The 25,809-nt window shown below is 36.4% G+C and overlaps 1 protein-coding gene across 4 annotated transcripts in view; it reads left to right on the forward strand.

Moving 5' to 3' along the window:
• The window catches only part of KRIT1 (KRIT1 ankyrin repeat containing), a 38,903-nt gene extending 16,878 nt beyond the window's left edge, over positions 1-22,025 (forward strand). For 3 of the 4 annotated variants that reach the window (XM_006155545.3, XM_014590556.2, XM_027774609.1), the window contains 9 exons: positions 6,531-6,687; positions 7,225-7,332; positions 11,501-11,657; positions 12,343-12,494; positions 16,557-16,723; positions 17,318-17,405; positions 17,878-18,084; positions 20,867-20,983; positions 21,553-22,025. In XM_006155545.3, the coding sequence (XP_006155607.1) occupies positions 6,531-6,687; positions 7,225-7,332; positions 11,501-11,657; positions 12,343-12,494; positions 16,557-16,723; positions 17,318-17,405; positions 17,878-18,084; positions 20,867-20,983; positions 21,553-21,621 (1,222 nt within the window). In that variant the 3' untranslated portion in view covers positions 21,622-22,025. The remainder of the gene's footprint in view (positions 1-6,530; positions 6,688-7,224; positions 7,333-11,500; positions 11,658-12,342; positions 12,495-16,556; positions 16,724-17,317; positions 17,406-17,877; positions 18,085-20,866; positions 20,984-21,552) is intronic. The other variant, XM_027774608.1, reaches the window with a different exon arrangement.
• Positions 22,026-25,809: the final 3,784 nt, after the last annotated feature.

The following is a 25,809-nucleotide window of genomic DNA, read 5'->3' on the forward strand; positions in this document are numbered from 1 at the left end:
AAACAAAATAAATAAATAAATAAATAAATAAATAAATAAATAAATAAATAATAAAATAAAGTACCCCAAGGAAAAAAGTTTTAGCTTTTGAAAAAATTAATTTTCTGCCTACTAGAAATAAGCAAGTTTAATACATCAGGAGTAGTGTAGTATTGTGGGTCACCTTTTAATATTTTTAATTAGATTGATCTTTTATTGATATGAATCAAAGAAAGAATGATTTAGGGGGCAGCAGGTGGCATGATGATTAAGGCACTGGATTCCTACTTGGCCAGCCATGGTTTGAGTGCCGGATCTGGCAACTTGCTTTCTTACCTTCTTTCTCTCTGGTAAGTGCAAGTGCCCTTTAGCAAATTAAAAATAATAATGATGAAGATGATAAGTAAAATTAAATAAATAATTTTAAGAAGAAAAATGATTTAACTATTAAGGAGACTGGTAGTCTATTTTTATCAGGTTAGACAAGATGTTTATCCCTCTTGATCTGTTTTCTCAGATTTAAAGTGAAAGGATTTTTTGAGAGGTTTACCCCTAAGAGCATGGGCACTCACCAGAGAGAGAGACAGACAGACAGAGACATTTTTTTGAGAAGTTTATGGCTTAGGGCATGTACAATCTCACCAGAAAACGTGATTTCTCGCTTTTTGTCTCTTTCGGTCTCTCTGACGAATGCATGTGCTCTATAGCAAAAATCATCTCTCTTAAAAAAAAAATTAAAAGTTCCAGAATTCCCAAGAACTTTTACGGACATGGATTAAATCTAGTATAATCTTTATTAAAAGTGAAAACTGAAAATATTTTAAGTATTTATCATTTTATTTTAAAATAATAGCAAACATAATGCAGCACAGTTTTATGAAAAATATACTTTCCAAAAATCAAAAAGTTAATGGGAAGAATGGCATTGTCTTACCTTCTTAGGAATCTTTATTATCTGGCTTAATAGAAGACAGCTGAATTTCCACATCGGCTTTTGTCTTTATAGTCTGTTACAATATTATCTATCATATGGCTTTGAGAAACTTCAGTCTACACTTGGGAGAAATTGAGAGTGAAAGACAAATATTTTCTTACCTCTATTATGAAAATATGTTTGATGTTGGAGTACACCCTAAAAAAGTTTCGTGAATCCTCTTGTGTTTCTTTTTTCTTCCTTTCCTTTTTTTTTTCTTTCCATTACTAGAGAGAGTAGGTACTGACCAGAGAGCAACAGAGTGAGGGAATGTTAGAGCACCACCCTGTGGGCAGTGGTGACCCATAATCCCTTTATTTCCCTTTTGGGGCTTTTGGACACGCATACACACACACTTAGTGTATTTCTCAAGCTGCCAAGTCTGGGACTTGAACCACACAGTTGGCCATGTGGGATCCAGCTGCCTTAATTGCCATGCTGCTTGGCTGACCCTCTGGATCACTTTTTGAGAACCATTCCTTTAGATCACCCCTAGGATTGTTGTAAGTTTAAACATTTCTGAATTGGTGATAGACACCTAAAAACTACTCTACATTTTAGAATCAACATTTTCCCAAACTATTTAAATTGGCTTTTACCCCTTATGAGAAACTTGTCAGCCATTAGTAAATGTCTCGCTGACATTCTGTATTCTCTTACCTGTATCCTTTTTGTGCCTCTGTGCCAGACCCTCTGTTTGGAAGCAAATCATTACCGCTGTCTCTGATGGTAATTTTAGGCTTCAGATCATTTCCAGTTTTTTTTAAATTATGATTTGGCTCTCTACACATTATTTCAACTTTCCTTATTTGGGCCTTCTCTAGCCGTCTTCTTTTTTTCACTCATTTGTCAGCATATTAGTCCTCCTCTACAGGCTATTCTAAATCTTTTTACTTTCAAGAACTTACAGCCTGACTACTTTATTTCTCTACTTTTATGACCACCTCTACTCTCTTTTACACCATATGTTCAAAGAAAATTAAAGCCATCTTAAAATGTCCTTCTCTCTAGTGATAAACTTTTCCCATTTTTCTTCTGCATCTTAGGTTATGCATGTGAACATTCTTCCTATTCTCTCTCTCTCTCTGTTTTGGAGAGGTTTTTGCTACAGGATGCATGCACTCGCCAGAAAGACAAGAGAGGGACAGAGAGACAGAAAGTGAGAAATCACCCCCCAGGGGGGATGGCCACACTGCAATTCCTTCTCCTCCATTTTCTTCTTGGGATCTTGGGCATGCATGCACAGATGCACAGTATTACTTTTTTTTTTTTTTAATTCTTTTTTTTTGGTTTTTGTTATAAGGCACATGTGCTCACCAGAAATACAGAAAGAGACAGAGAGACAGAAAGAGAGAAATCACCCCCCAGGAGGGATGGCCACGCCACAGTCCCTTCTCCTCCATTCTCCTCTCAGGATCTTAGGCACGCACACACACGTGCCCTGTGTGAGTTTTTAAGCCACCGGGTCCGGGACTTGAACCATGTTGACTACATGGGAGTCCAGCAACATAGCCATTATGCTAACTGCTGGTCCCCACAACGTTAGGTTAAGAGAACTGGAACTGTGATTGCCTACATGGGAGTCCAGTGACATAGCTATTATGCCAACTGCTGTTCCCCTTCCTGTTTGCTTTTAAATGTATTCTTCTCTTTCCATACTTTCTTCTTGTCTTCAGAAGTACATAGTTGTTTCTCTCCTTGAAAAGAACCTTAATTTGAACTTGCTGCCTCTTCTAGCTACTATCCTGTTTCTTTTCTTCCTTTCAGAGCTAGACTTCAAAGGTGAGCCATTCTCTCTGCTTTCTCATTCACTTTTCGTAAACCTTAACTTCTGAGCTTTTAATCTTTCCCTGTTCTGCAGCATTTAATACTGTTAACCACCCCTTCATTCCAAGAACAAATTGCAGTGGAAAGGGCATAGTGAAGGTCAGTACAAATGCAAGATAATGTTCCTTTATCATCAGCATTATTATTACTTGAGATACTGGCCTTCATTCTGTGATCCAAGTATATGTCACAGTATGGAAACTACTAAGATTCAGAAAACTATATTCTAGCTGATCAGCTACCATGACACCTTGGACAAGTTACTTAATGGGTCATACTTTATTTTTCTCATCTGTGCAATAAAACTACTTCTGTCAGGCCAGCAGGTGGTGTGGTTAAGGTGCTGGATCCCACATGGCCAGCTCTTGCAGTTTGAGTCCCCCACCTGGGGCCTAAAAAACATGCTGGGTATGTGTGTGCATGGCCAGAATTCTAAGTGGAAAATGGAAGAGAAGGGATTGCAGTATAACCATCCCCCTAAGGGGTGATTTCTTACTTTCCTGCTTTGGAAAGCATGCACACTCTATAGCAAAAAATCTAAAAAAACAAAACAAAACAAAAAACCTCAGCCTACCTCATAAGTTGCTGTGAAAGTTATATTAAATAATTATATAAGAAAGTTCTTGGAAAATATATGTTCGTATTAACCATTTTTATTATTTCTTCTTCAGCTGCTCCCCTACTATCTTTTTCTGACGGGGTGTTTTTCAATGTGTGTTTCATTGTTCAGGATGATAATCTTTCTCTTAAGTTCTCTCTCAGAAAGATTTCATTTATTTTCCCAGCCTTAACAGTAGTTCTTTCTAGTTAGATGTTTGTTTTTACGTATTCTCAGATGGTATTCTAAGCCTTTGCCTTCCTCCTGAGTACCAATTGTGCATTTTTAGATACCAGCGAAACAGTTTAATCACCCATCTTTGTGCATAGGCACTGTGGAAAATGCAGACACTGTCCAACCTCTAACCAGGCTTAAGAGGAGATAATTAAATTTAGTTATGTAAATTATGTAAATTTAGTTAAACCCCATAAAACAAGAATAAAATTAAGTAAAATGAATTAAGCCCCATAAAAGAAGCAAAAATAAGATGCTGGAATGTAGTGGTAGTGTAGAGGAGGTAGATCTTAAAATGCATCAGAGGAATTTAGCCTGAACAAAATGATGAAGAGGAAAAGGACATCTGAATACTTAGCAAAACACATGAGCAAAAAGTCACTTACTCCTAGGACTTAACTCCCAGGGCTCTGTAGCCTGGGTGGTTAAGTCAGCCATATCCCGTATGGATTCCATATGGCTGACAGATGCAGTTGGAGTCCCAGACCCTTCATATTAAGAAATGCCACGATGTGTGTGTGCATGCCCAAAATCCAAAAGGAGGGAGAGATGGAAGAGCAGAAATCTCTGCAGGACCATTCTTCATGGAGAGTGCCTTTTCTTTTTTCTGTCCTCTCTTGCTAATCTTAGTATCTTGTCTTTGTCTGCAGTTTTGGTCAACCTGGCTATAATGTGTCTTGGAGAAGATCTTCTAGGGTTGATTCTATTTGGGGTCCGTTGTATTTCCTGGGACTGGAACACATGTACCTTCTTTAAAAAAAAGAAGGCACATGAATAGGAAGTGGTATTATAGAAGTAGCCAATTGAGAGCATAGAAAACTATAGTAAATATGAAGGAGGAAGAAAGGAAAAGTTGAGGGCAAATAAGATCAGTTCTAAAGATGTGCTATCTCGGGACCAGCAATTGCGTAATGGCTACGTCACTGGACTCCCATGTAGTCAACCATGGTCTGAGTCCCGGGCCTGGTGGCTTAAACTCATGCCGGGTGTGTGTGCATGCGTGCCCAAGATCCCGAGAAGAGAATGGAGAAGGGATTGCGGCGTGGCCATTCCCCCTGGGGGGGGGGGGTGATTTCTCCCTTTCTATCTCTCTGTCTCTGTCTTTCTGGCGAGCACATGCGCCATATAGCAAAAACCTCTCTTAAAAAAAAAAAAAAAAGATGTGCTATCTTCTCAAATGTTCCATATCTGAAACTAAATTTTCCTTTCCCTTATCCCTCCCTTACTTCTAAACAATGAATTACTTTCCACTGTTGCTTCAGATGGCAGCCTTACCTAAGTCGTTGCTCTAACAAAGTGGTTGACGCACTGTCTGGCACATGCTTTATACTCTTCTGAGGCCTTGCTTTGTTTATTTATTTTTACCCCTACTAACATCTCTTTGCTTCTTTTTTCATTTAAAATCCAGTTCAAGTTTTCTCTCAAAACACTTTTCAAACTGAAGTCCTACCTTTTTTCTGATTTTCTGATTTTTTTTTTTGGTCACAAATAGGACTATTTATTAAAAGTCTAAACTTTAAACAGATTCTTGGGCTGATGGTTCATATCCATCAGCTCGTTCAACTTTGGAGCCTGTCTCATCCCCAGTAGCTTTTCCAGAGAGCTACTACCTTCATCATGAAGCTCCATGGATTTTCCCAAATCAAACTAGGGCTTCTTCATCATTTTTACTTTTCTGACAAAGACGTCATAGAGAGGATAGATGGACTGGCAAGCCTTTTCTATGTCTTTTTCAGTGCTGTCTGGAATCAGTTTTTTGACCACTTCTTTCAAGTCATTTGTCTGCCCCTCCCTGGTCATGATTTCCAACATCTTCCAGATTTGGCGGACCTGCTGATGCTGGGCATAAGAGGTCTATCGTATCTGATTGTTACATTTTTTAGTAAACCCAACACAGAAGAGACTAAGCAAATAACCATCAGTAGTCTTGATATCGACATAAGATTCAGTCATGGTCTGCCATTTTTTGGCCATGGAATACATTTTTTCATGGGTAGGATCCATGCCATGGAAGTTAGGCAGTTTTTGTCCTGAACATCCTCAGTAATAAGCTTGAATTTCCTAAATGAGATTTCATCATTCTGCAGATCTGCAAGGCTCACGTCAAACACATGGCCCTTAAGGCCGTCAGATGCAATCTTGGTTCCTTGAGCCCTGATAACTGATGTTTTCCCAGTATTTCTTATGTTGAACATAGCAGGTGCTTTCACATCATACCAATCTTTTTTAGAAAATGGATTAACCACTTTCTTCTTGGCTCCCTTCTTGCCACCTTTCATACGGCAGTTATTCTTGCCAACTGCCATGGTGCTATTGAGAGAGCCAAAAGCTTTTCTGGTATTTTTTAAAGTATTAATTACATACTGTTTTGATTTGACAAATATAAAGTGCCTTATTTCATTGATTGTTATCCTAAATCATTTTTTAAAGTTGTGTAACTTACGTTTGTGTTTTGCCTTTCTGATTACATTGTAAGCTTTGTAGAATAGTGGTTATGTATCTTTGTATCGCAGTCATGTTGCCTAAGTAACATTCACAAGATATTTTCTGATTCAGAACCTATTTTTTGACTAAAAATTATATCTTCCTAATTTATAACTTTTGTACTTTGTGTGGGGTATTTCTTTGTCATCTGCTCTATATTAAAGGCTTTTTTCCTCCCTATTTGGTCAGAAATAGACACATTTGAGTTGAACTAGAATAATTCATAAAAAATCCCTAAGCACTGAAAATGTTTATGTTAATTAAGAATCCCTATTCATAAAAAATCCCTAAGCACTGAAAATGTTTGTTAAGAATCCCTCGCTCTCTGTTCTAGAAAAAGCTTAGATTTTTTTGAGATACCTTCTAAAACTGGATTTGCAAAACATTTCTATGACTTTACAGGTTTTGTTTTGTTTTGTTTTGTTTTTTAAATAGGTACGGAAAAGTTGAGGCCACTCGCATATTGTTAGAGAAAGGAAAGTGCAATCCAAATCTTCTAAATGGACAGCTTAGTTCCCCTCTTCATTTTGCTGCTGGAGGAGGACATGCTGAAATAGTACAGATTCTCCTAAACCATCCAGAAGTTGACAGAGTGAGTTATTTTCCAGGTTTTCTCTTTTTTATTATTTTAATTGTTTGTATTGAATAACAAGTAATGACATTAAAATGTTCAGTTGTACACTTGAGAGGTCAGCTGAAAAATAAAAGCAAATTTCAGTTAGTTTATAGAATAAGTAATATTTATGTATCGAGGTGTGCTTTCAAACAAGTTTTTTAAAAGAAATTAATGTGTATAAAATATACCTCAATCACACAATTTTAACTGTTTTTTAGGCAGACTGTTCAGTGGCATTACATACATTTACATCACCACTGTCCGTCTCCATAATGCACATAAAATTTTACCTTTTTATCTTGTATTTTCCCAAAAATACCATGAAAAAGAAAAAGATTTTCTAGAATTTGTACTAAGTTATTTTATAAAGGGAAAAAATAATAGCATTAACAAAGCCTTTGTTGTATCTACATCAGAACTTTTATTAAACAATAATCCTATTGATAAGTGCTTTGAGTCTTTTATCTTTGGCAATTCTTGTTTTTTTTTTTCTTCCCCCCCCTATATTTCTAGCACATAACAGACCAGCAAGGAAGATCCCCATTAAACATTTGTGAAGAAAACAAACAAAATAACTGGGAAGAAGCTGCAAAATTGCTGAAAGAAGCCATCAACAAACCTGTAAGAATTATTTTCCTGAAATAGTTATAGCCAAACATAGTGTTTGAATTGATAGATGATTTGAGGCTTTGTGACAAGAGGGGAAGAGGAATGGATGAATTTTTTATTTTTACTGCTATAAAACTTCATTAGACTTCATAGATACTAAATTAATCATTCCGAACATTGGTACATTTATTATTGTGTAACAGAATATGACTTATAAAACAAAATTTTCAAAACTAATTAATTTCTAGTATATTCTCAGCAGCTGAATTCCTGATTACAAATAATTCTATTCATTGAAGCATATCCCTCTACTCAGACCTTCTTATTTTTTTAAATAAAAGCATTATACATCATTCATCAATTTAGTCTCAGCAAGTTAGTTTATGTATACCAGACTCATTTCCTTCCTCATGAAAGTATAAGTGAATTCCTAGTTACTTTATTCTGCTGATTTAGCCTGTCCTTTCCATCTAAAATAAGCCCCAAAGAAACTCATGAATCTAATACTGGGTACATATAGCTATTAAAAGAATATGGTATTGGGGCCGGAAGGTGGCATGATGGTTAAAGGCACTGGACGTCCACATGGCTGACCACGGTTCAAATCCTAGACCTGGTGGCTTCTACCTACGCCCTCTCTCTCTCTTTCTCTCTCTCTTTCTGGTCAAAACTGAAAAATTATAATGATAAATAATTCTTTTTTTAAAAGAATATTGTATTAAAAAGAATAAAGTTCAATTTATAATTAGCAAGGATATTAAGATAAAGAAGAATTAACAATTAGAAGAAACTTAGTTATATCTAAAAGTTATGATAAAATTGTCATTAATTTATAAACTGTTGGGGCCAGCAGGTGGCATGGAGTTAGGGTAGCTGGATCCTATATGACTAACTCTCCAGTTTAAGTCCCATATATGGTGGCTCAAAAATCATGCTGGGTGCATGTGTGTGTGTGTGTGTGCCCAAAATTCTGAGAGAAGAATGGAGGAGAGGGGATTGAAGTGTGGCCATCCCTCCTGAGGGGGTGACTTCTCTTTCTCTTTCTCTGGCAAACATGTTCCCTATTAGCAAAAACAAAAAACAAACAAACAAACAAATATAAACTCAAAAACTAGATCAAAAGATTTATACCAACACTTGAAGAATAAAAGCTTGATACCAGCAGATACAGCTCATACACACGAGTTTTTCCAGACGTTAACCATCAGCTAGGTAATAAGTATTTGTTGAGTGATTCTGTAAATTTAATACCATGAAAAGCTCAAAGCAATAAGGAATATATGCTCTGCCTTTAAGGAATATTACTTTCACACAGCACCTACCGCACACTCAAACATATTTTGTTAAAACACTAGGTTGAAGGACCAGCAGATGGCATGATGGTTAGGTCGCTGGACTCCATGTAATAGACTGCAGTTCGATTCCTGAACCTGGCGACTTAAACTTATGCCAGGCACATGTGCGTGTATGCCCAAGATCCTGAGAGGAGAGTAGAGGAGAATGGATTGCAATGTGGCCATCCCCCTGGGGGGTGATTTCTCGCTTGCTGTCTGTCTCTCTGGCAAGCGCACATGCCCTATAGCAAAATCTCGCTTTAAAAACAAACACAAAAACACTATAGGTTGAATATTCCTTAGCTGAAATGCTTGGGACTAGATGCATTTGGATTTCAGAATTTTGGAGGGTTTTTAGAAAATTTGCTGCATACATGATGAGATATCGTGAGGGTGACCTCAAGTCTAAACACAAAATTTATTTATTTATGTCTTATATATGTACTTTGTATGCATAACCTGAAGGTCATTTTATACAATATTTTTAGTAATTTTGTGGGTGTACTTGTGTTGGGAAGTCTGGATGAAGTGGAAAATATATCACAGCTAAAGGGGGCTGAGGGTCTTTCTTCTTTTGGGGATCCTGAATAAACTGTTGTATACCTGTGTTTGGACTGCAACCTATCATATGAGGTTAGGTATGACATTTTTCCATTTATGCATCATATCAGCCCTCAAAATGTTTCAGATTTTGGAGCATTTCAGATTTATGGATTCAGGATGCTCAATTAATTCCAAGGGCACAGGACATAGTCAAGAAAATAATGTTATACTTATTACAGTTTAATTTCTGTGTATATATAATACATTTCTATCCTGGCACAATTTTTATCTTGTAAATAAATAAGGTAAACCAGGTACATTTTATCCAAAATAAATTGACCTGGAATTTATATATTTGGGAGCATCAGTTGCTTCTCATAACAATAAATATATTGAGAATGCCACTACTCTCTGGGATTTTTTGAACTGTAGAAAAGAACACTGACTCAGAGACCACTGTACTATATAATTTTTACTTGCAAAATCTTCTATCACAGAATCATCTTAGGAGAAGTTAGCGCTGGTACACATTTATTTTCTTTTAGTTTACTATAGGGCACATGCATTGCCGGAGACAGACAAGTCTGAAAAAATGAGAAAGCACCTGCCAGAGGTGATGGCCACACCACAATCCCATTTCCATTCTCCTCTTGGGATTTTAGGCATATAGGTACACAAGTCTGGTGTATTTTTCAAGCTGCTATATCTGAGACTCAAACCATACAGTTAATCTTATGGGATCCAGCCACCTTAACCACTATGCCAGAATGTGGCCCACTGGTACACATTTCTGCAGTATAATTTGTAGTCCAGTAGCCTGATAAAGTACTTGACTAAAATCAGATTCGGTGGAAAGTGTTTATCACCCTCTGATATTTACATTTAATTCTCTCAGAAAACTTAAAATTCTATTTTTTTGTGTGAGAGATTTTTACTACAGGGTTTGTGCACTTGCTGGAGGGACAGAGCGAGACAGAGGGATAGAAAGTAAGAAATAAGCCCCCAGAGGGATGGCTACACCACAATCCCTTCTCCATTCTCTTCTTGGTATTTTGGGCAGGCACACATCCACACACAGTGTGAGTTTCAAGCTACCGGGGCCAGGACTTGAACTGTGGTTCACCTGATGGGAGTCCAGCACTTTAACTACTACTGCACCTGCTGGCCCCGAAGCACAATATTTTTTAAAAGCGACTTTCCTCAGTTTCCAAATTTTGACTATGGAACTTTCAGGGAAAAAAATACTTGAGAAAATATAAATAATAGAAGTAATGTATTTAAAATATTACCAGCAGAGTATCATTTGAAGTTGTTTTTTTGATACTTTTCATGTTAGAAATTTATAAGATAGCATATGATGTTAAAAGTCAGTGGGTCCAGGGCCAGCAGGTGGCATGGTGGTTAAGGGCACTGGACTCACACATGGCCTACTGCATTTTGATCCCTGAACCTGGTGGCTTGCTTTCTCACTCCTCCCTCCCCCTCACTTGCTCTGTCCCTCTCTCATCAAAATTAAAAATAAATAAATAAATAAAGTTAAATAAAATAATTTTTAAAAAAAGAATAAGAAGAAAGCCAGTGGGGCCAGCAGGTGGCGTGGTGGTTAAAAGCCCTGGTCTCCCACATGGCTGACCATGGTTTGAATTCCAGACCTGGGGCTTGCCTTCTCACATTCTCTCCCCCCAACCCTGTCCCTCTCTGATCAAATTAAAGTAAATAAATAATTTTTAAAATTTAATTTAATTTTTAAAAATTAAGTAATTTTTACATAATTATTTTATTTAACTTTATTTATTTATTTTCATTTGACCAGAGAGGGACAGAGAGGAGGGAGGGGAGAAAGTGAGAAAGCAAGCTGCCAGGTCCAGGACTTGAACCACAGTTGGCCATGTGGGAACCCAGCACCTTTAATCACCACATTACCTGCTGGCACAAAATAGTTCTTTTTAAAAAAAGAAAGCCAAGTGTCTTGTTGACTTGTGATATGTAATTATTTTTCAGTGAGATTTTTGCTATAGAGCCTGTGTGCTCACCATAGAGACAGAAAGAGAGACAAAAAAGAGAGAAACCACTCCCCCCCTGGGGGGGGTGGCCACGCTGCAGTCATTTCTCCATTGTCCTCTCAGGCTTTTGGGCACACATGTACATGCATCCAGCATGAGTTTCAAGCCACTGGGTCTAGGACTTGAGCCACAGTTGGACTTGTGGGAGTCCAGTGACAGAACCATTACACCATCTACTGGATTCATGATATGTAATTTTTAAGCAGGTTATATCATTCCAATGATCATTCCTTGTCCTAGTATGAAAAAGTTCGCATATACAGAATGGATGGATCATATCGCTCTGTTGAACTAAAGCATGGAAATAATACCACAGTGCAACAGATAATGGAAGGAATGCGTCTCTCTCAAGAAACACAGCAGTATTTCACTATTTGGATCTGTTCCGAAAACCTTAGTAAGGAAGTTTTCATTCTGTTTAAACCTCATAATTTCTTTTTTGGAAGTAGGTTGGTAAACTCAAGTATGTGTAATAAGTATAACATATGTTATAATTTACTTAAATTTTGAAATAATAGTACTTTTTTATGTAAGTTCGTGTTCACACTGCTAAAAAGTAAGCTTGTGAGCATATGTGCATGGCATTTTAATTTGAATGACATAAAATGTAATGTTATACAACTTGCCTTTATTTTTAGCATCCATTTCAAAATAAAACAAATGTCTTTTTCTTATAGTCTCTATCAAACCTTTTAATTTAAAGTCAACCAAATATCAACATAGATTTATCCCTCAAAGAATTGCAAATACATAAGGACTTAAGTGATTGATGTGATCAGTTATCTTTTTAATGCCAAATTCTACTGATTTTCTCATAATTAAATAGTTTATAATGGAATTAAGGATTTTCTGTATATTTCATCATTTTTATTTATTTTAAGAATTATTATAATTTTAATTTCTTGAAAGTAAGCATGTAACTACAAATTGGGTAGTAATATTGATTAAAATAAATACCATTTTAAATATAGACCTCTGTTTATTCAGACTTAGTTGCAGATATTATAATACAAAGTTTCTATGCATTGATATAATTGATTTATTTTTACATTATCATTTATAAAAGAAAAGATGTTTTTCAGGTCTTCAACTTAAACCTTACCATAAACCCTTGCAACATGTCCGTGACTGGCCAGAAATACTTGCTGAACTGACTAATTTGGATCCCCAAAGGGAAACCCCACAGCTTTTCTTAAGAAGAGATGTGAGACTTCCTTTGGAAGTTGAAAAAAAGGTTTGCTTGGAAATCTATTTACAGTCATTTAAATGCATAGAATTCACTGAGTTCATATTGTAGACACCAGATGCGAAAATTGTGTTCTACAGAGTTTTACTTCTGTTTTTCTGTTCAATCATTTCATTCCCGGTTTTTCTGTTAAATTGTTTCATCCCTGTGGTAAATGGTAGAGTGTCAGTTGGGTCTGTTTCCAAACCCTTTGGTTTTTTATTTTTATTTTTTTATTTCCACTCCCAACCTTATACCATATACAAAAATTAATTCATTATGTATTGGTAGCCTAAATTTAAGAGCTAAAAACATAAACCTCATAGGAGAAAACAAAAATAAATCTTCATGACTTAGATTTGGTGGTGAATTCTTAGATAATCAAGAGTATGCAAAACAAAAGAAATAATAGGTAATTTGGACTTTTCTAAATTAAAAACTTTTGTGCATCAAAGGACATTATCTCAGCTGGCAGATGGTGTGGTGGTTGGGGCGCTGGATTCCTTCATGGTCGACCATGGTTCGAGTCCCAGACCTGGAGGCTCGCTTTCTCACTGTCTGTTTCTCTCTGTCTCTGGTCAAATTAAAAAATTATAATAAGTAAAATTAAATGGATAATTTTTTTAAGAGGTTTTTGCTATAAGGCACGTGTGCTTGCCAGAAAGAGCGAGACAGAGAGACAGAAATCGAGAAATTGCCCACCAGGGGTGATGGCCATGCTGCAATCCCTTCTCCACTCTCTTCTCACGATCCTAGGCACACATGCACACATGCCCGGCGTGAGTTTAAGCCACCAGGTCGGGATTTGAACCGTGGTCGACTACATGTGAGTCCAGCAACATAGCCATTATGCCAACTGCTTTTCCCATAAATGGATAATTCTTTGAAAAACTAAAAAGGAAATATTTGGGAATGGGGGAGCAGTAGGTTGTATGTTGGTTAAGGTATTGGACTCCAACATGGCTGATCATTGTTCACATCTCAGACCTAGCAGCTTTCTTTCTCAGTTTACCTCTCTGTGTCTCTCTCTGTCTCTGGTGAGCGTCTGTGGCCTATAACAAATGTTTTTAAAAGGTAATAATAATGAGAGAAAAAGGTAATAATGATAAATAAAAATTATTTTTTAAAAAGGATATTAGTTAAAAAATGAAGGCAACCTACAGAACAAGAGAAAAACATATTTGCAATCATACATCTGATGAGGGTTTACCAACCAAAATATATGAAGAACTTCTACAACTCAACAGTAAAAAGACATCCCAATTAAAAAATGGTCAAAGGACTTGAATAACATTTCTCCAGTGAACCTGTACAAATGTTCAATATGCATATGGAAAGATACTCAACATCAGTAGTCATGAGGGAAATGCAAACCAATATCACAGTGAGAAACTGTACCTCCTAAGGGACTATAAAAAAATAAAATGGAAAATAGGTGTTGGTGAAGATGCAGAGAAACTAGAACCCTGCATATTGCAGGTCAGAATATAAATTGCAGCCACTGTCAAAATAAGTTTGATGGTTCTTCAGAAACATAAGCATAGAATTACCATATGATCCAGAAATTCTGCTACTAGGTATAGACATGAAAGAATTGAAAATAGGGACCCAAACAAATGCTTGGACATCATTGTTCATGGGAGTATTATTTATAATAGCCAATTTTGTGGAAACAATCACTGTGTCTATCAACAATGAATGGACATAGGATATATACATACAGTGTATACACATAATTAGGAATGAAGTTCAGATACATGGCACAACATAGATGAACCTTGAAAACATGCTAAATGAAACAAGCCATACAGAAAAGGACGGATACTATATTACATATTCATTAATAATCTAAAATAAGCAAATTTCATTTAAAAAAGTAAATTAAAGGTTTATCAGAGGTATTGGGGCTAGTGGAGCAGAAAATGGGCTGGTTATTCTGGATGGCTACAGAGTTCCTTGGGCTGTTGCAGAAATAAGAGTGTGGTAATGGTAATATAACACTAATGTAATGAATGCCACTAAATTATGCATATGAAAATTGTTAAGGTAAATTTTATGTTATATATATTCTACCACAATTTTTAAAAATGTATTAAATCTGCTGATAACCTAAATATACTCCGTCTATTTTCCTCACCCAAATATTTTAAAAAATTGGATGATTGAGGAAAGAAGCAACGATAATAATTGGATAAGTAAATTGCATAATTACGCTATAAAATAAGCAAAGCTTAGTAATTTCTTTTTTTAGAGAGAGATTTTTGCTATAGAGCGTATGCACTTGCCTCAGAGACAGAGACAGGAAGTGAGAAATAACACCACAAAGGGATGGTCATGCCACAATCCCTTCTTCTCCACTCTCTTCTTGGGCATTGCATGCACACACATGCACCCAGCATGAGCTTTAAGCTGATGGGTCTGTAACTTGAACCTCAGTTGACTACATGGGAATCCAGTGACCTACCCATTATGCTCTCTGCTGGTCCCAAGGATTAATAATTTATTAAGGTAAACCAGACTATCATGATCTTCTGGTAAAATATTTATTCTTTCACTGACTATATAATTAAGAAATTACTTAAAAAAAACTGCATTTATTAGTTGGCATCAATCTTTTACCATTAAAACAGCCCAATTTCATTAGAAAAAAACAATTTTGACTAAAATTCATTGAACTTACTGGTGGGGATTTTAACTGTAATTATTTATTCAAACTCTTCAAATTCATCAAGTCAATTTTTATTAGAAAAAGTTTTTTTTACTCAGTCTTACTTCCCAACATTTTTTGCGAGAAATTTTTAAAACATAGAGTAGAGAGGCTGGTAGGTAGCATGGTAGTTAAGGGCAATGGACTCCCACATGGCCAACTGCAGTTCAAGTCTTGGACCTGGCAGCTTGCTTTCTCACTTTCCCGCCCTCTCTTGCTCTGTCCCTCTCTGGTCAAATTAAAAATAAATAAAGACAAATAAAAATTTAAAAATATGTAATTTTAAAAAACACATAGTAAAGTGAAAAAAGTAACACAATTCACACCATATGCCATTCGTTAGATTCACTAATTGTTAATATTTTACTACATTGCTTCATCTTTTCTTTTTTTTAACTTGTGAAACCCTTTGAAGTGAATTGCAGATATCATAGCACCTTGTTCTACATATTTTGCTATACATAAGATTAAGGATATAGTACAATACCATTTTCAACCAAATAAAATTAATACTTCCAAATATTAATTTTTTGCACAAAAATAAACTCAAACTTTAAAAGTTTTTCATGAACTTTTAAAAAACTTTATTGTCACTATTATTGTTTGACCAGAGGGAGGAAAAATGAGAAAGCAAACCGCCATGCCCAGGACCCAAACCAAGGTTGGTTATGTGAGAATCTAGCACTCAATCACCATGCCACCTGCTAGCCCTGAAAAAAAAATTTGTTTTAAAACAAGCTTTTTTTCCTGTTGGGAATGACACATTCCCTTTTGTTTTCTTTGAGGTTCACTGTTATATGTATAAAACATAGATAAGAGAAAATGTTTCAATAATACAGAGATTTGGGTAAAAACTGTCAGAAATTATCCATATAAACTAATGATAATATTATTAGATACTAAATCGGCCAGCAGACTTCAGCATATAGCCATATCCTGGCTGCTGCCTATTTTTTTATTGCCTACAAGCTCAGAATTTTTTTAATGTATTTTATAGTGTTTTAAAAAAATGAACATATGTTGTGAAAAAATTTTATGAAGTTCAAGTTTAAGTCTCTATACATAATGTTTTGTTAGAACATCACCATGGACCCACTTGTTGATGTATTTATACCCATGGTTTCTTTTGACAGTGTAGAATACAGTGTAGAATAGTTGTAACAGATGACATGACTCAGAGCTTCAATTGTTACTCTCTGGTCCTTAATACAATAGAAATAGTTTACCAACTCTTGATTTTAAGCAATAACTGCTACATTTATAAAATATGTAACTTTTGCTTTTCTAATATTAGACAGTAACAGGTTGTACATCTATAAAAGAAAGCTATAGCCTAATAACAAAACTATACCTTTTCTTTTCAGATTGAAGATCCACTGGCTATTCTTATTCTGTTTGATGAAGCCAGATATAATTTATTGAAGGGCTTTTATACAGCTCCTGATGCTAAACTAATAACATTGGCAAGTCTGTTGTTACAAATAGTTTATGGCAATTATGAGAGTAAGAAACATAAGCAAGGTTTCCTGAAGTAAGTATTTAATACAGTGTATGTTCTTGTGCTATGCCTAAGATTCTGTTGAACCAAGCAAGTTTAAAAATGTTGAATAACCAAGCAAGTTTAAAAATGTTGAGCTGCGAGCATATGACATAGTGGTTACTTTGCTCGACTCCCACATGGCCAACAGCAGTTCAAGTCCTGGACCCCGTGGCTTAAAGCTCATGCCAGGTGTATGTGTGCATGCCCCAGATCCTTGAAGGAGAAGGAATTGTGGTGTGGCCATCCTCCCTGGGGAATGATTTCTCACTTTTCCTGTCACTGTCATTGTCTTCTCTCTCCGATAAGCATGTATACCTCTGCAAAAACCTCTAAAATAAATGTTAGTAGAAAATATTTTTACATTGGTTCGGAATTATAATCTTTAATTTTCAAAAATGTTTACTGGTTATTGAAGAAGCATTTTTCCAAATTGATAATGTGTCTTGCTTAAAATTCTTAGAGCACTCATGTTTCATAACAGTCTCTTTCAGCTTAAATAAGTTACTTAAAGCCATTTGTGACAGAATGATGTACTTTAGCTACTAAGATTATGTATTTAAAAGGTGTTGGCATGTGTGCTTTCAGTGAAGAAAATCTAAAATCCATTGTACCTATTACTAAACTGAAAAGCAAGGCACCTCATTGGACAAATCGAATACTTCATGAGTACAAGGTGAGCTGTTTAATAAAAATAGAGAGACATTTTATGGCCTATTTGAAACTTTGTTGGTATTATTAATATTTTAAACGTAGGGACATTAAATATATGGTCCTGAAATTTAAAATGTACTTTCTAACTCACAGTTGCAAAAACAGAAAAACAAAATGTTTTTATTTTCAGTAATGCAGAATATTGAAACACCTTATATATGCTGAATATTCTAAGGGCTAACAATAAAAATGTGAAACTATATATTGTCCCTATCCATTAACACATAAAACTAATAGAAGAGTAGAAAGACGATATCTTTAGACCTCCCTTTTTTTTAAATAATAAATTCACAAAAGAGAAATTACACTTGGGATAATGTGCCATAATTTTACACTTCCCTGGGGCAGCCTTGATTTTAGAAACTGCTTCATTGACCTATTTGAATTTCTAAAGGTACATTTTCCTTTCACTATTTTACCCTATTTGTTTTCAGAATCTTAGTACAAGTGAGGGTGTCAGTAAAGAAATGCATCACCTTCAGCGCATGTTCTTACAGAATTGTTGGGAAATCCCTACATATGGAGCAGCTTTTTTCACAGGACAGATATTTACAAAGGCAAGCCCCAGCAATCACAAAGTCATCCCTGTGTATGTAGGAGTGAATATCAAAGGACTTCATCTCCTCAACATGGAAACTAAGGTAGATTTTCAGTTGTTTTTGACCATTTACACTGTACGATTTCTAATATAATACTACCAGTGTACAGGAAGAATCCACAAATGACATCTATCCATATGTATGACTATTCAATGTAACTTCGTTCTTGCAAATGATGAGGGGGAACCAAAATGACTATCAGTAGGATGTGAACTTAATTATAGTACATTTCTGTTGGAATACCTTCCGGCCATACAAAACAAAGAATATTTTTTATTCTTTAAAATAAAAGGTAGCGAGGCAAATTAGAGAGTTGGACTCCCATATGGTCAACTGCAGTTCAAGTCCTAGACCTGGCAGCTTGCTTTCTCACTTTCCTTCCCTCTCTTTCTCTGATCAAATTAAAAAATAATAATTATAAATAAAATAAATAATTCTTTAAGAAAAATAATATTTTTGTGTAAAATGATGTATAAGCTATTAACCATAACATAAAATGTGCTACCATTGTTGTAAAAATGTGAGGAAGTAAAGGTTGTCTTTACAGAAATACATTGCTTGTGTGTGCATAAAAAATTTCTTGATGGGGCCAGCAGGTATTGTGTGGTGGTGATTAAGGTGCTAGATTCCTACCTGGCCAACCATGGTTCAATTCCTGGACCTGGCGGCTTGAAAATCACACCAGGTTATATATGCATACCCAGAATCTGGAGAGAAGGATTCAGGAGAAGACATTGTGGTGTGGCCATCCTTCTGGAGGATGATTTTTCACATTCCCTCTCACTGTGTCTGTCTCTTTCTGGTGAGTACACGTGCCCTATGGCTAGAACCTACAAAAAAAAAAAAAAAGAAAAAAAAAGAAAAAAAAAGAAAAAAGACAGCAAACATCTTGACCCCTTTAGAGAAGTGAACCAGTTAATTGGGAACAGGAGGCATGAGGGAAACTTCACTGTATGCGTGTCTCAGTTTGAGCTGCTCACAAAGTAACCATTGAGATGATCAACCTTTGTTCCTGTGAATATAGATAGAAAATATCTAGGGACATAGGACAGAGTAGGATCTGGTACGATGTGAGTATTGACCTGGAGCTTGGCGTGTGTGTGCATGCATGCATGCGTGTGCACTAGAATAGATATGCACTTGATAGAGCGAGGGAGAGGAATGGTTTCATCATAATCCCTCCTCCTCCATCTCCCTTTCTTGAAGATTCTGGGCTTGTGTGTGCATATCTAGTATGCAGAGGGAGGTCTTAGGATATGAGCCCAGGACCTTTCTTTGTAAACCCAGCATCACAGAGGATGTGTTACCACTGTCTGGCCCCTACCAGAACCTCACTCAATGAATGCCCTGAACCATACCTTTTGGACATATCCTTAGTTTATTATTTACAGTCAGTGTTATAAGAATTGCTATTCAGATATTCTAATTACTCTAATGCAACTATTACACATTGTATACATGTAAACATTACACTGTACCCCATAAATATGTATAATTATTTTGTGTCAATTTAATAAGAAACAAAAGGTTTTTTTAAAAGAATTGCTCTTTATAGAAAGCTAATGTTTCTAAACATGTCTATTTCAAAGGATAGCATGAGCACTCTCTTTGTATACCTGTACACAAAAGAACATATGTTTAGGCCAAGAGAAATGCATGTTACTGTTAGGAGAGAATTATTACAAAATATTCAAGAGAGCCAGCTCTGTAGCACATTAGTAATACATTGCTCAAAAAAAGAAAAAAAAAGCATGATCGCACTTATCGACCAGTTTTTGAATTCTGACCCCTTTCAGCTTAAAACATGTCCAGCACACATGTTAAGTGCTCAAGTTCCAAAGGCTAGCGGACTGGAAGAAGGGATCATGGCATGACTAGACCCTGTGGAAGGTGCTCATTGCCCTCTTTCTCTATCTCATACACATGCATGCACTTGTTCTATCATGAATAAAGAAAAAAAGTTAAAACCAAAATAATGAGTATATTGAATGCCCACTTAGATATAACATTCTTAGCTAAGTGTATGAATTGGTCATTTTCTTGAGTTTTGTTTAATTCTCTTGTTTTTTATATGTCTGTTACTTATGAGAGTTATTTTTTGAGTTACACTTATTTTTAACAAAAGAAATCAGTGTATTTTAAATGGGATGAAATTGCCAAAATTAGCATATTCTTCTTGTCTATATTTCAAATCTGAAGGTGCAATGTGAATATTCTGGAAAAAGATACCGAATAAAGAGAACATTTTTAACCTGCAGAAAACAAAAGCTTGTAGTATATAACATTGCCTCGAAAGTGACTTGTAACATGGACATCTTTTACTTATTTAAGTTTGCCAGGTGGTGTATGTGCTGGCCAGAGAGAGAGAGAGAGAGAGAGAAGGTGGGAAAGTACCTCCTCATGGGGAGTTGTCATGACACAGTCCCTTTGCCTTCACTTTTCCCTCTTATCAGGATTTAGCACATGCATCCACATGTTCTGTTTTGTTTCTCAACCACCGTGTCCAGGACTTGAACTCCACAGCCAGCCATGTGGGATCCAGCTGCCTTGACAGACATGCCATGAGCCAGCCCTAGAATGGGCATCTTATAAATTTTTGTGAGTCTGATACAAAGAATATCTTTGCTCAAGGCAGTCTCCTAAGAGTCTACCATTTATGTGGTTCTTTGCTGTAGGCTATGAGGTTAGTGTGGGTAGTTGGAAAGAATTTTATTATGAAATTCAAAACAGTAGGCTTGACCTGACTAGATAAATATAGGTAGTAGAGAAGATAGGCATTGTTTTTAACATATATTTCAATATAATAATTTTAATTATTTTACAGGCTTTACTCATCAGTCTTAAGTATGGTTGTTTTATGTGGCAGTTAGGAGATGCTGATACTTGTTTTCAGATCCACAGTATGGAAAATAAAATGAGCTTTATAGTACACACGAAACAGGTAAATTTATCAATTATTTTATACTTATAGTGATGAACTACTAATGTATTTATTCTAATAACTAGTAATGTACTTTGTAAATATATTAGAAAAGTTATTTTTTAAATGACATAATTCCTTTAACATCAGGAAAACTTCTAGTATTACATGAAATTTAAATATTTAAGACCAAGGGAAAAAGTAAGCCTTTCCTAAGCAAGGAAAAAGGCAGAACCATATCTGAATAATTTATTTCAGTTTTATAACAATTAAACTACTTCTTGTGCTACTTCTTTTGACTCTGGTCAGTATTCCCTGTCTCTTCTGTCAAGGTGCTGAGTGGTTAGTCCTTCTCTCTTCTTCATTGATATCCTGTCTCATCCACTAGTTGTATCCAGCAAGTTGCTTCTTAAATATCTTCATAAAACCTAACTAAATACTCCCTCTATACTTTGTAACTGAACTAGCTGTTTTCTGATAAGACAGTTTCCTTTCATATAGATCAGTAACTGCTCACTGCCATTTATGTATGCCGTTCAAACTTTCTTACATGCTTTGTATTTATTGTTGACATATATTTTACTTTGTAGGCTGGTCTCGTGGTAAAATTGTTGATGAAGCTAAATGGACAATTAATGCCTACTGAAAGAACTTCATGAAAGGAAAATAGCTGGTATTCAAGTCACCACATTTGTAATGCTGAGTTTTTCCATGAAAGATTCCTTAAAATACTACTTTAAACAAGGCATTTAGTCTCTTGTAATATATATGTATACTATCACATTGTACAGAATCTGTACTTATGTTTGGTGTGTAATATACCAATTAGTTTTATATAATATCCTCATAAGCTATTCTAATTTTTAAGAGAAACACTTAAAAATTGTACTATAATATTCAGCGAAATAGTAAGCTTTATAAGAAGTTATTTTTTAAAATGGTGAAGAATTTGAAATGGAATGTAATGACATTAAAATGTAGCTTTGATATAATTTGTGTGTTATTTCAGAATATATGGAAAGTCAACATGATTTGAATAAAGAAAATGTATTTTCTATTCGAACCACGTAACATTGTTATATCAAGCTTTTTTCTGAAGTCTATAAACATTTCTCAACATATTTTAAAAAGTCTTCATTAAAATGTATATCTAATATAAGGTAGTATTTCTCAAAGTACAGCTCTTGAGCTTCTTTCTTCAAAATAACCTGGGTACCAAGGGACCAGCAAGTGGCATAATGGTTACATCACTGGATTCCCATGTGGTCGACCATAGTTTGAGTCCTGGACCCAGCGGCTTAAATCTCATACCAGGTATATGTGTATGAGTGCCCAAAATCCTAAGAGGAGAATGGAAGAGAAGGGATTGTGGTGTGGCCATCCCCTCTGAGGGGTGATTTCTCCCTTTCTGGTTCTCTATCTCTGGAAAACACACAGGCCCTATAGCAAAAATCTCTCTTAAAAAAATGACCTGAGTACCTCTTAAAAATAACAGTTTCAGAGGACTAGAATCATTTTTTTTTTTCCTTTGAGCTTTTTTTCCTAGGGTGCTTACATTTGCCAGAGAAAGGCAGAGAGATAGAGGAAAAGTGAAAAGTCACCCTCTAGGGGGAATAGTCACACCACAATTCCTTCTCCAGTGTCCTCTTGGGATTTTTGGTACACACAGACACACACATGATCCTGACATGATTTTCAAGCCGCCAGGTCTGGGACTTGAACCGTGCAGCTGACCATGTGGGATCCAGCACTTTAACCTATACTCCACCTGCTGGCCCCAGGACTGTAATCTTAAGTTTTAGCTGTTTTTGTTTAGAGATTTTTGCCATAACGCACCCACACTCACTGGAGAGACAAAGAGAGACAGAAAGTGGGAAATCACTTTCCATGGGGGAGAGCCCTGTCACGATCCCTTCTCCTCTATTCTTCCAAGATTTGGGGCACATGCACACGTATACCCAGAGTAAATTCAAACTGCCGGGTCTGGGACTCACGCCACACTTGGCCATCTGGAAGTCTAGCGCTTTAACCACCACACCACTTGCTAGCCCTTAAGTTTTAGTCTTGTCTTTTGTTTTCTCTTGAAATAATTCCAGACCCATAGGGCCAGCAGGTGGCATGTTGGTAAGGGTGCTGGACTCCCACATGGCCAACTGTGGATTAAGTCCTGGACCTAGGAACTTTCTTTCTTACTCTCTCTCTCTCTCTCTTGCTCCCTTTGTCCCTCTCTGGTCAAATTAAAATAAATAAATAAAGTTAAATAAAATTAAATAATTCTTAAAAAAATAAATAATTCCAGAACCACTAAGGAATTTTAATTATTAAAGTTGAGAAATTACAACTACTTGGCACAAAAGCACACAAAAACATCAATACAAATTTTCAGTGATGATCCAGAGATAGTATTACTTGCATTTGCTAAGCACATGTTGTAGTTTTAGTTGACTTAATGATTTATTATATAGTCGCCTACATTGTAGGAAGTAAAGACCAGAATACTTAAGGCAAAGAAATATCTTTCAAACATCTTAGGCTATGGGTGAGAAAACTAGTTTTGGTACATTGTGCTGATTTCTGTCCTATGTTTGGTATGTAATATGCTAATTAATTTTATATGATATCCTCATAAGCTATTTTACTTTTTAAGAGAAGCATTTAGGAAGCATCAGGTTGTTCAGGATTTACTGGAAGGGCACTCAGATGGGTCAGAAATTAGGAGTAGGGCCAGCAAGTGTCAAGGTGGTTGAACTGCTGGTCTTCCACATGGCCAGCTGTTGTTCAAGTCCAAGACCTGGTGACTTGCTTTCTCATTTTCCCTCTCTCACTCTCTCTCTGTCTGGTCAAATTTAAAAAATAGTCATAATAAGTAAATTATTTTTAAAAAAGAAAAAATTAGGAGCTTACTTCCCCATTATTTGCATAATAAAAAAAGCTGATACTTAAAATGGTGCTTACTACATGCCTGGTATTGTTTGAAGCCCTTTTAGTTTAATTCATTTACTTCTCACAACAATCAGGTAGATACTATCTCCCTATTTATAGATAAGGAAGTTGAAGAAGAGAGTTAAGTAACTTGCTAGAAAATGAATAAATAGTGGAGCCGAGATTCATATCCAGGCATCTGGCTCCAGAGTGCAAGTGAAACAGAAACATGACAATTGTGGTTTGAGTCTTTAACCCAGCAGCCTGAGAACCACATGAGGCACATGTGCATATGTGCCCAAAATCCAGAGAGAAGGGATTATGGCATGGCCATCCTCCTTGAGGTTGCTTTCTCTCTGTTTCTCGTGAATATACATGTCCTATAACAAAAAATCTAAAAACAAAACCAAAAAAACCCTAAGATAGGGACCAGCAGTTAATGTAATGACTGTGTCGCTGGAGTCCCACGTAATCGACTGCGATTTGAGTCCTGGATCTGCATGCCCAAGATCCCAAGAGGAGAAAGGAGGAGAAGGGATTGTGGTGTGGCCATCCCCCCGGGGGGTGATTTCTCACTTCCTGTCTCTATGTATCTCCCTGTCTTTCTGGCAAGCACACGTGCCCTATAGCAAACACCTCTCCAAAAAAAAAAAAAAAAACCCTAAGATACTTGTTTTCTATCTTAAAAAGCATAGGAGTCAAGGTTCCTAACTCAGTGATACTTTTTTTTTTTTTAAGAGGTTTTTACCCTAGTTTTTTTGCTATAGGGCCCAAGTGCTCAACAGAGAGACAGAGACAGACACAGAAAGTGAGAAATCACTCCCCAGAAGGGATGGCCACACTGCAATTCCCTCTCCTCCATTCCCCTCCCAGGATCTCAGGCTCACACGCGTATGTGCCCAGTGTGAGTTTCAAGTCACCGGGTCCAAGTCTCAAACTATGGTTGGTCATGTGGAAGTTGTGCTCTGTAACCACCAGGTCATCTGCTGGCCCCAGTACATTTTTATTTTCATATATTGTGTAACTTTGAATATAACTGTGTGTGGAGAGACTATGTTGCTTGTCACAAACTAATAAGTAGAATCAACAAAATCTGGCAGGAGTCAGGTAAAGGTGGGGGAGCTAGATAGGTTAGAAAACAAAGGACCAAATCTTGAAGGTTATTGTGCTTCCTGCTAAAAGTAGCCATTGGAGCCTGTAGGACTTATATATTGGGTTGCTAGGAAAGTCATGATCATGACTTTCCCTACATCCTAATAGATCAAATTTGCCTGTTGAAAAATACCATGGGCCACTGTACAGAAGTGAAAGAGGAGGTGCTGAACATTACCTAGGGTAATGGCAATGGGGAAAAGCTAATCAATGTTTTGGATATGGAAATAAAGAAGAGATAAGAGTCATGAGTAATTCCCCTTTTTCTGTCCTGGCAGCTGAAAAATGGTATAGAATGCAGGAGGAAGTTCTGAAGAAATGGCTTGAGTCCTGGTGCCCAAAGGACATGCAGGTAGAGACGTTCAATAAACGATAGAATTCCCAGTCCTGACACTCAAAAGCCTCCCAAGAGGCACCCACAGGTAGCATGGTGGTTACGTCACCAGAATCCCACATGGCTGACCATGGTTTAGTCCCAGACCTGGGGGCTTGAAACTCACACCAGGCACATGTGTGCCCAAAATACAGAGAGGAGTATGGAGGAGAAGGGTTCGCAGTGTGCCATCCCTGGGGTGCGATTTCTTTTTTTTTTTTTTAATTTATTTTCTGTCTCTCTCTTTTCTCTGGTAAGCATTCATGCCCTATAGCAAAAATCCCTCTTAAAAAACAAAAACAAAAACAGGGACCAGCAGTTAGCGTAATGGCTATGTCGCTGGATTCCCATGTAGTCGACCGCAGTTTGCGTCCCGGACCCAGTGGCTTAAAACTTACAC

This window comes from Tupaia chinensis, unplaced genomic scaffold (assembly GCF_000334495.1).
Source record: "Tupaia chinensis unplaced genomic scaffold, TupChi_1.0 Scaffold000460_1, whole genome shotgun sequence".
In the NCBI taxonomy this organism is placed as follows: Eukaryota; Metazoa; Chordata; class Mammalia; order Scandentia; family Tupaiidae; genus Tupaia; species Tupaia belangeri.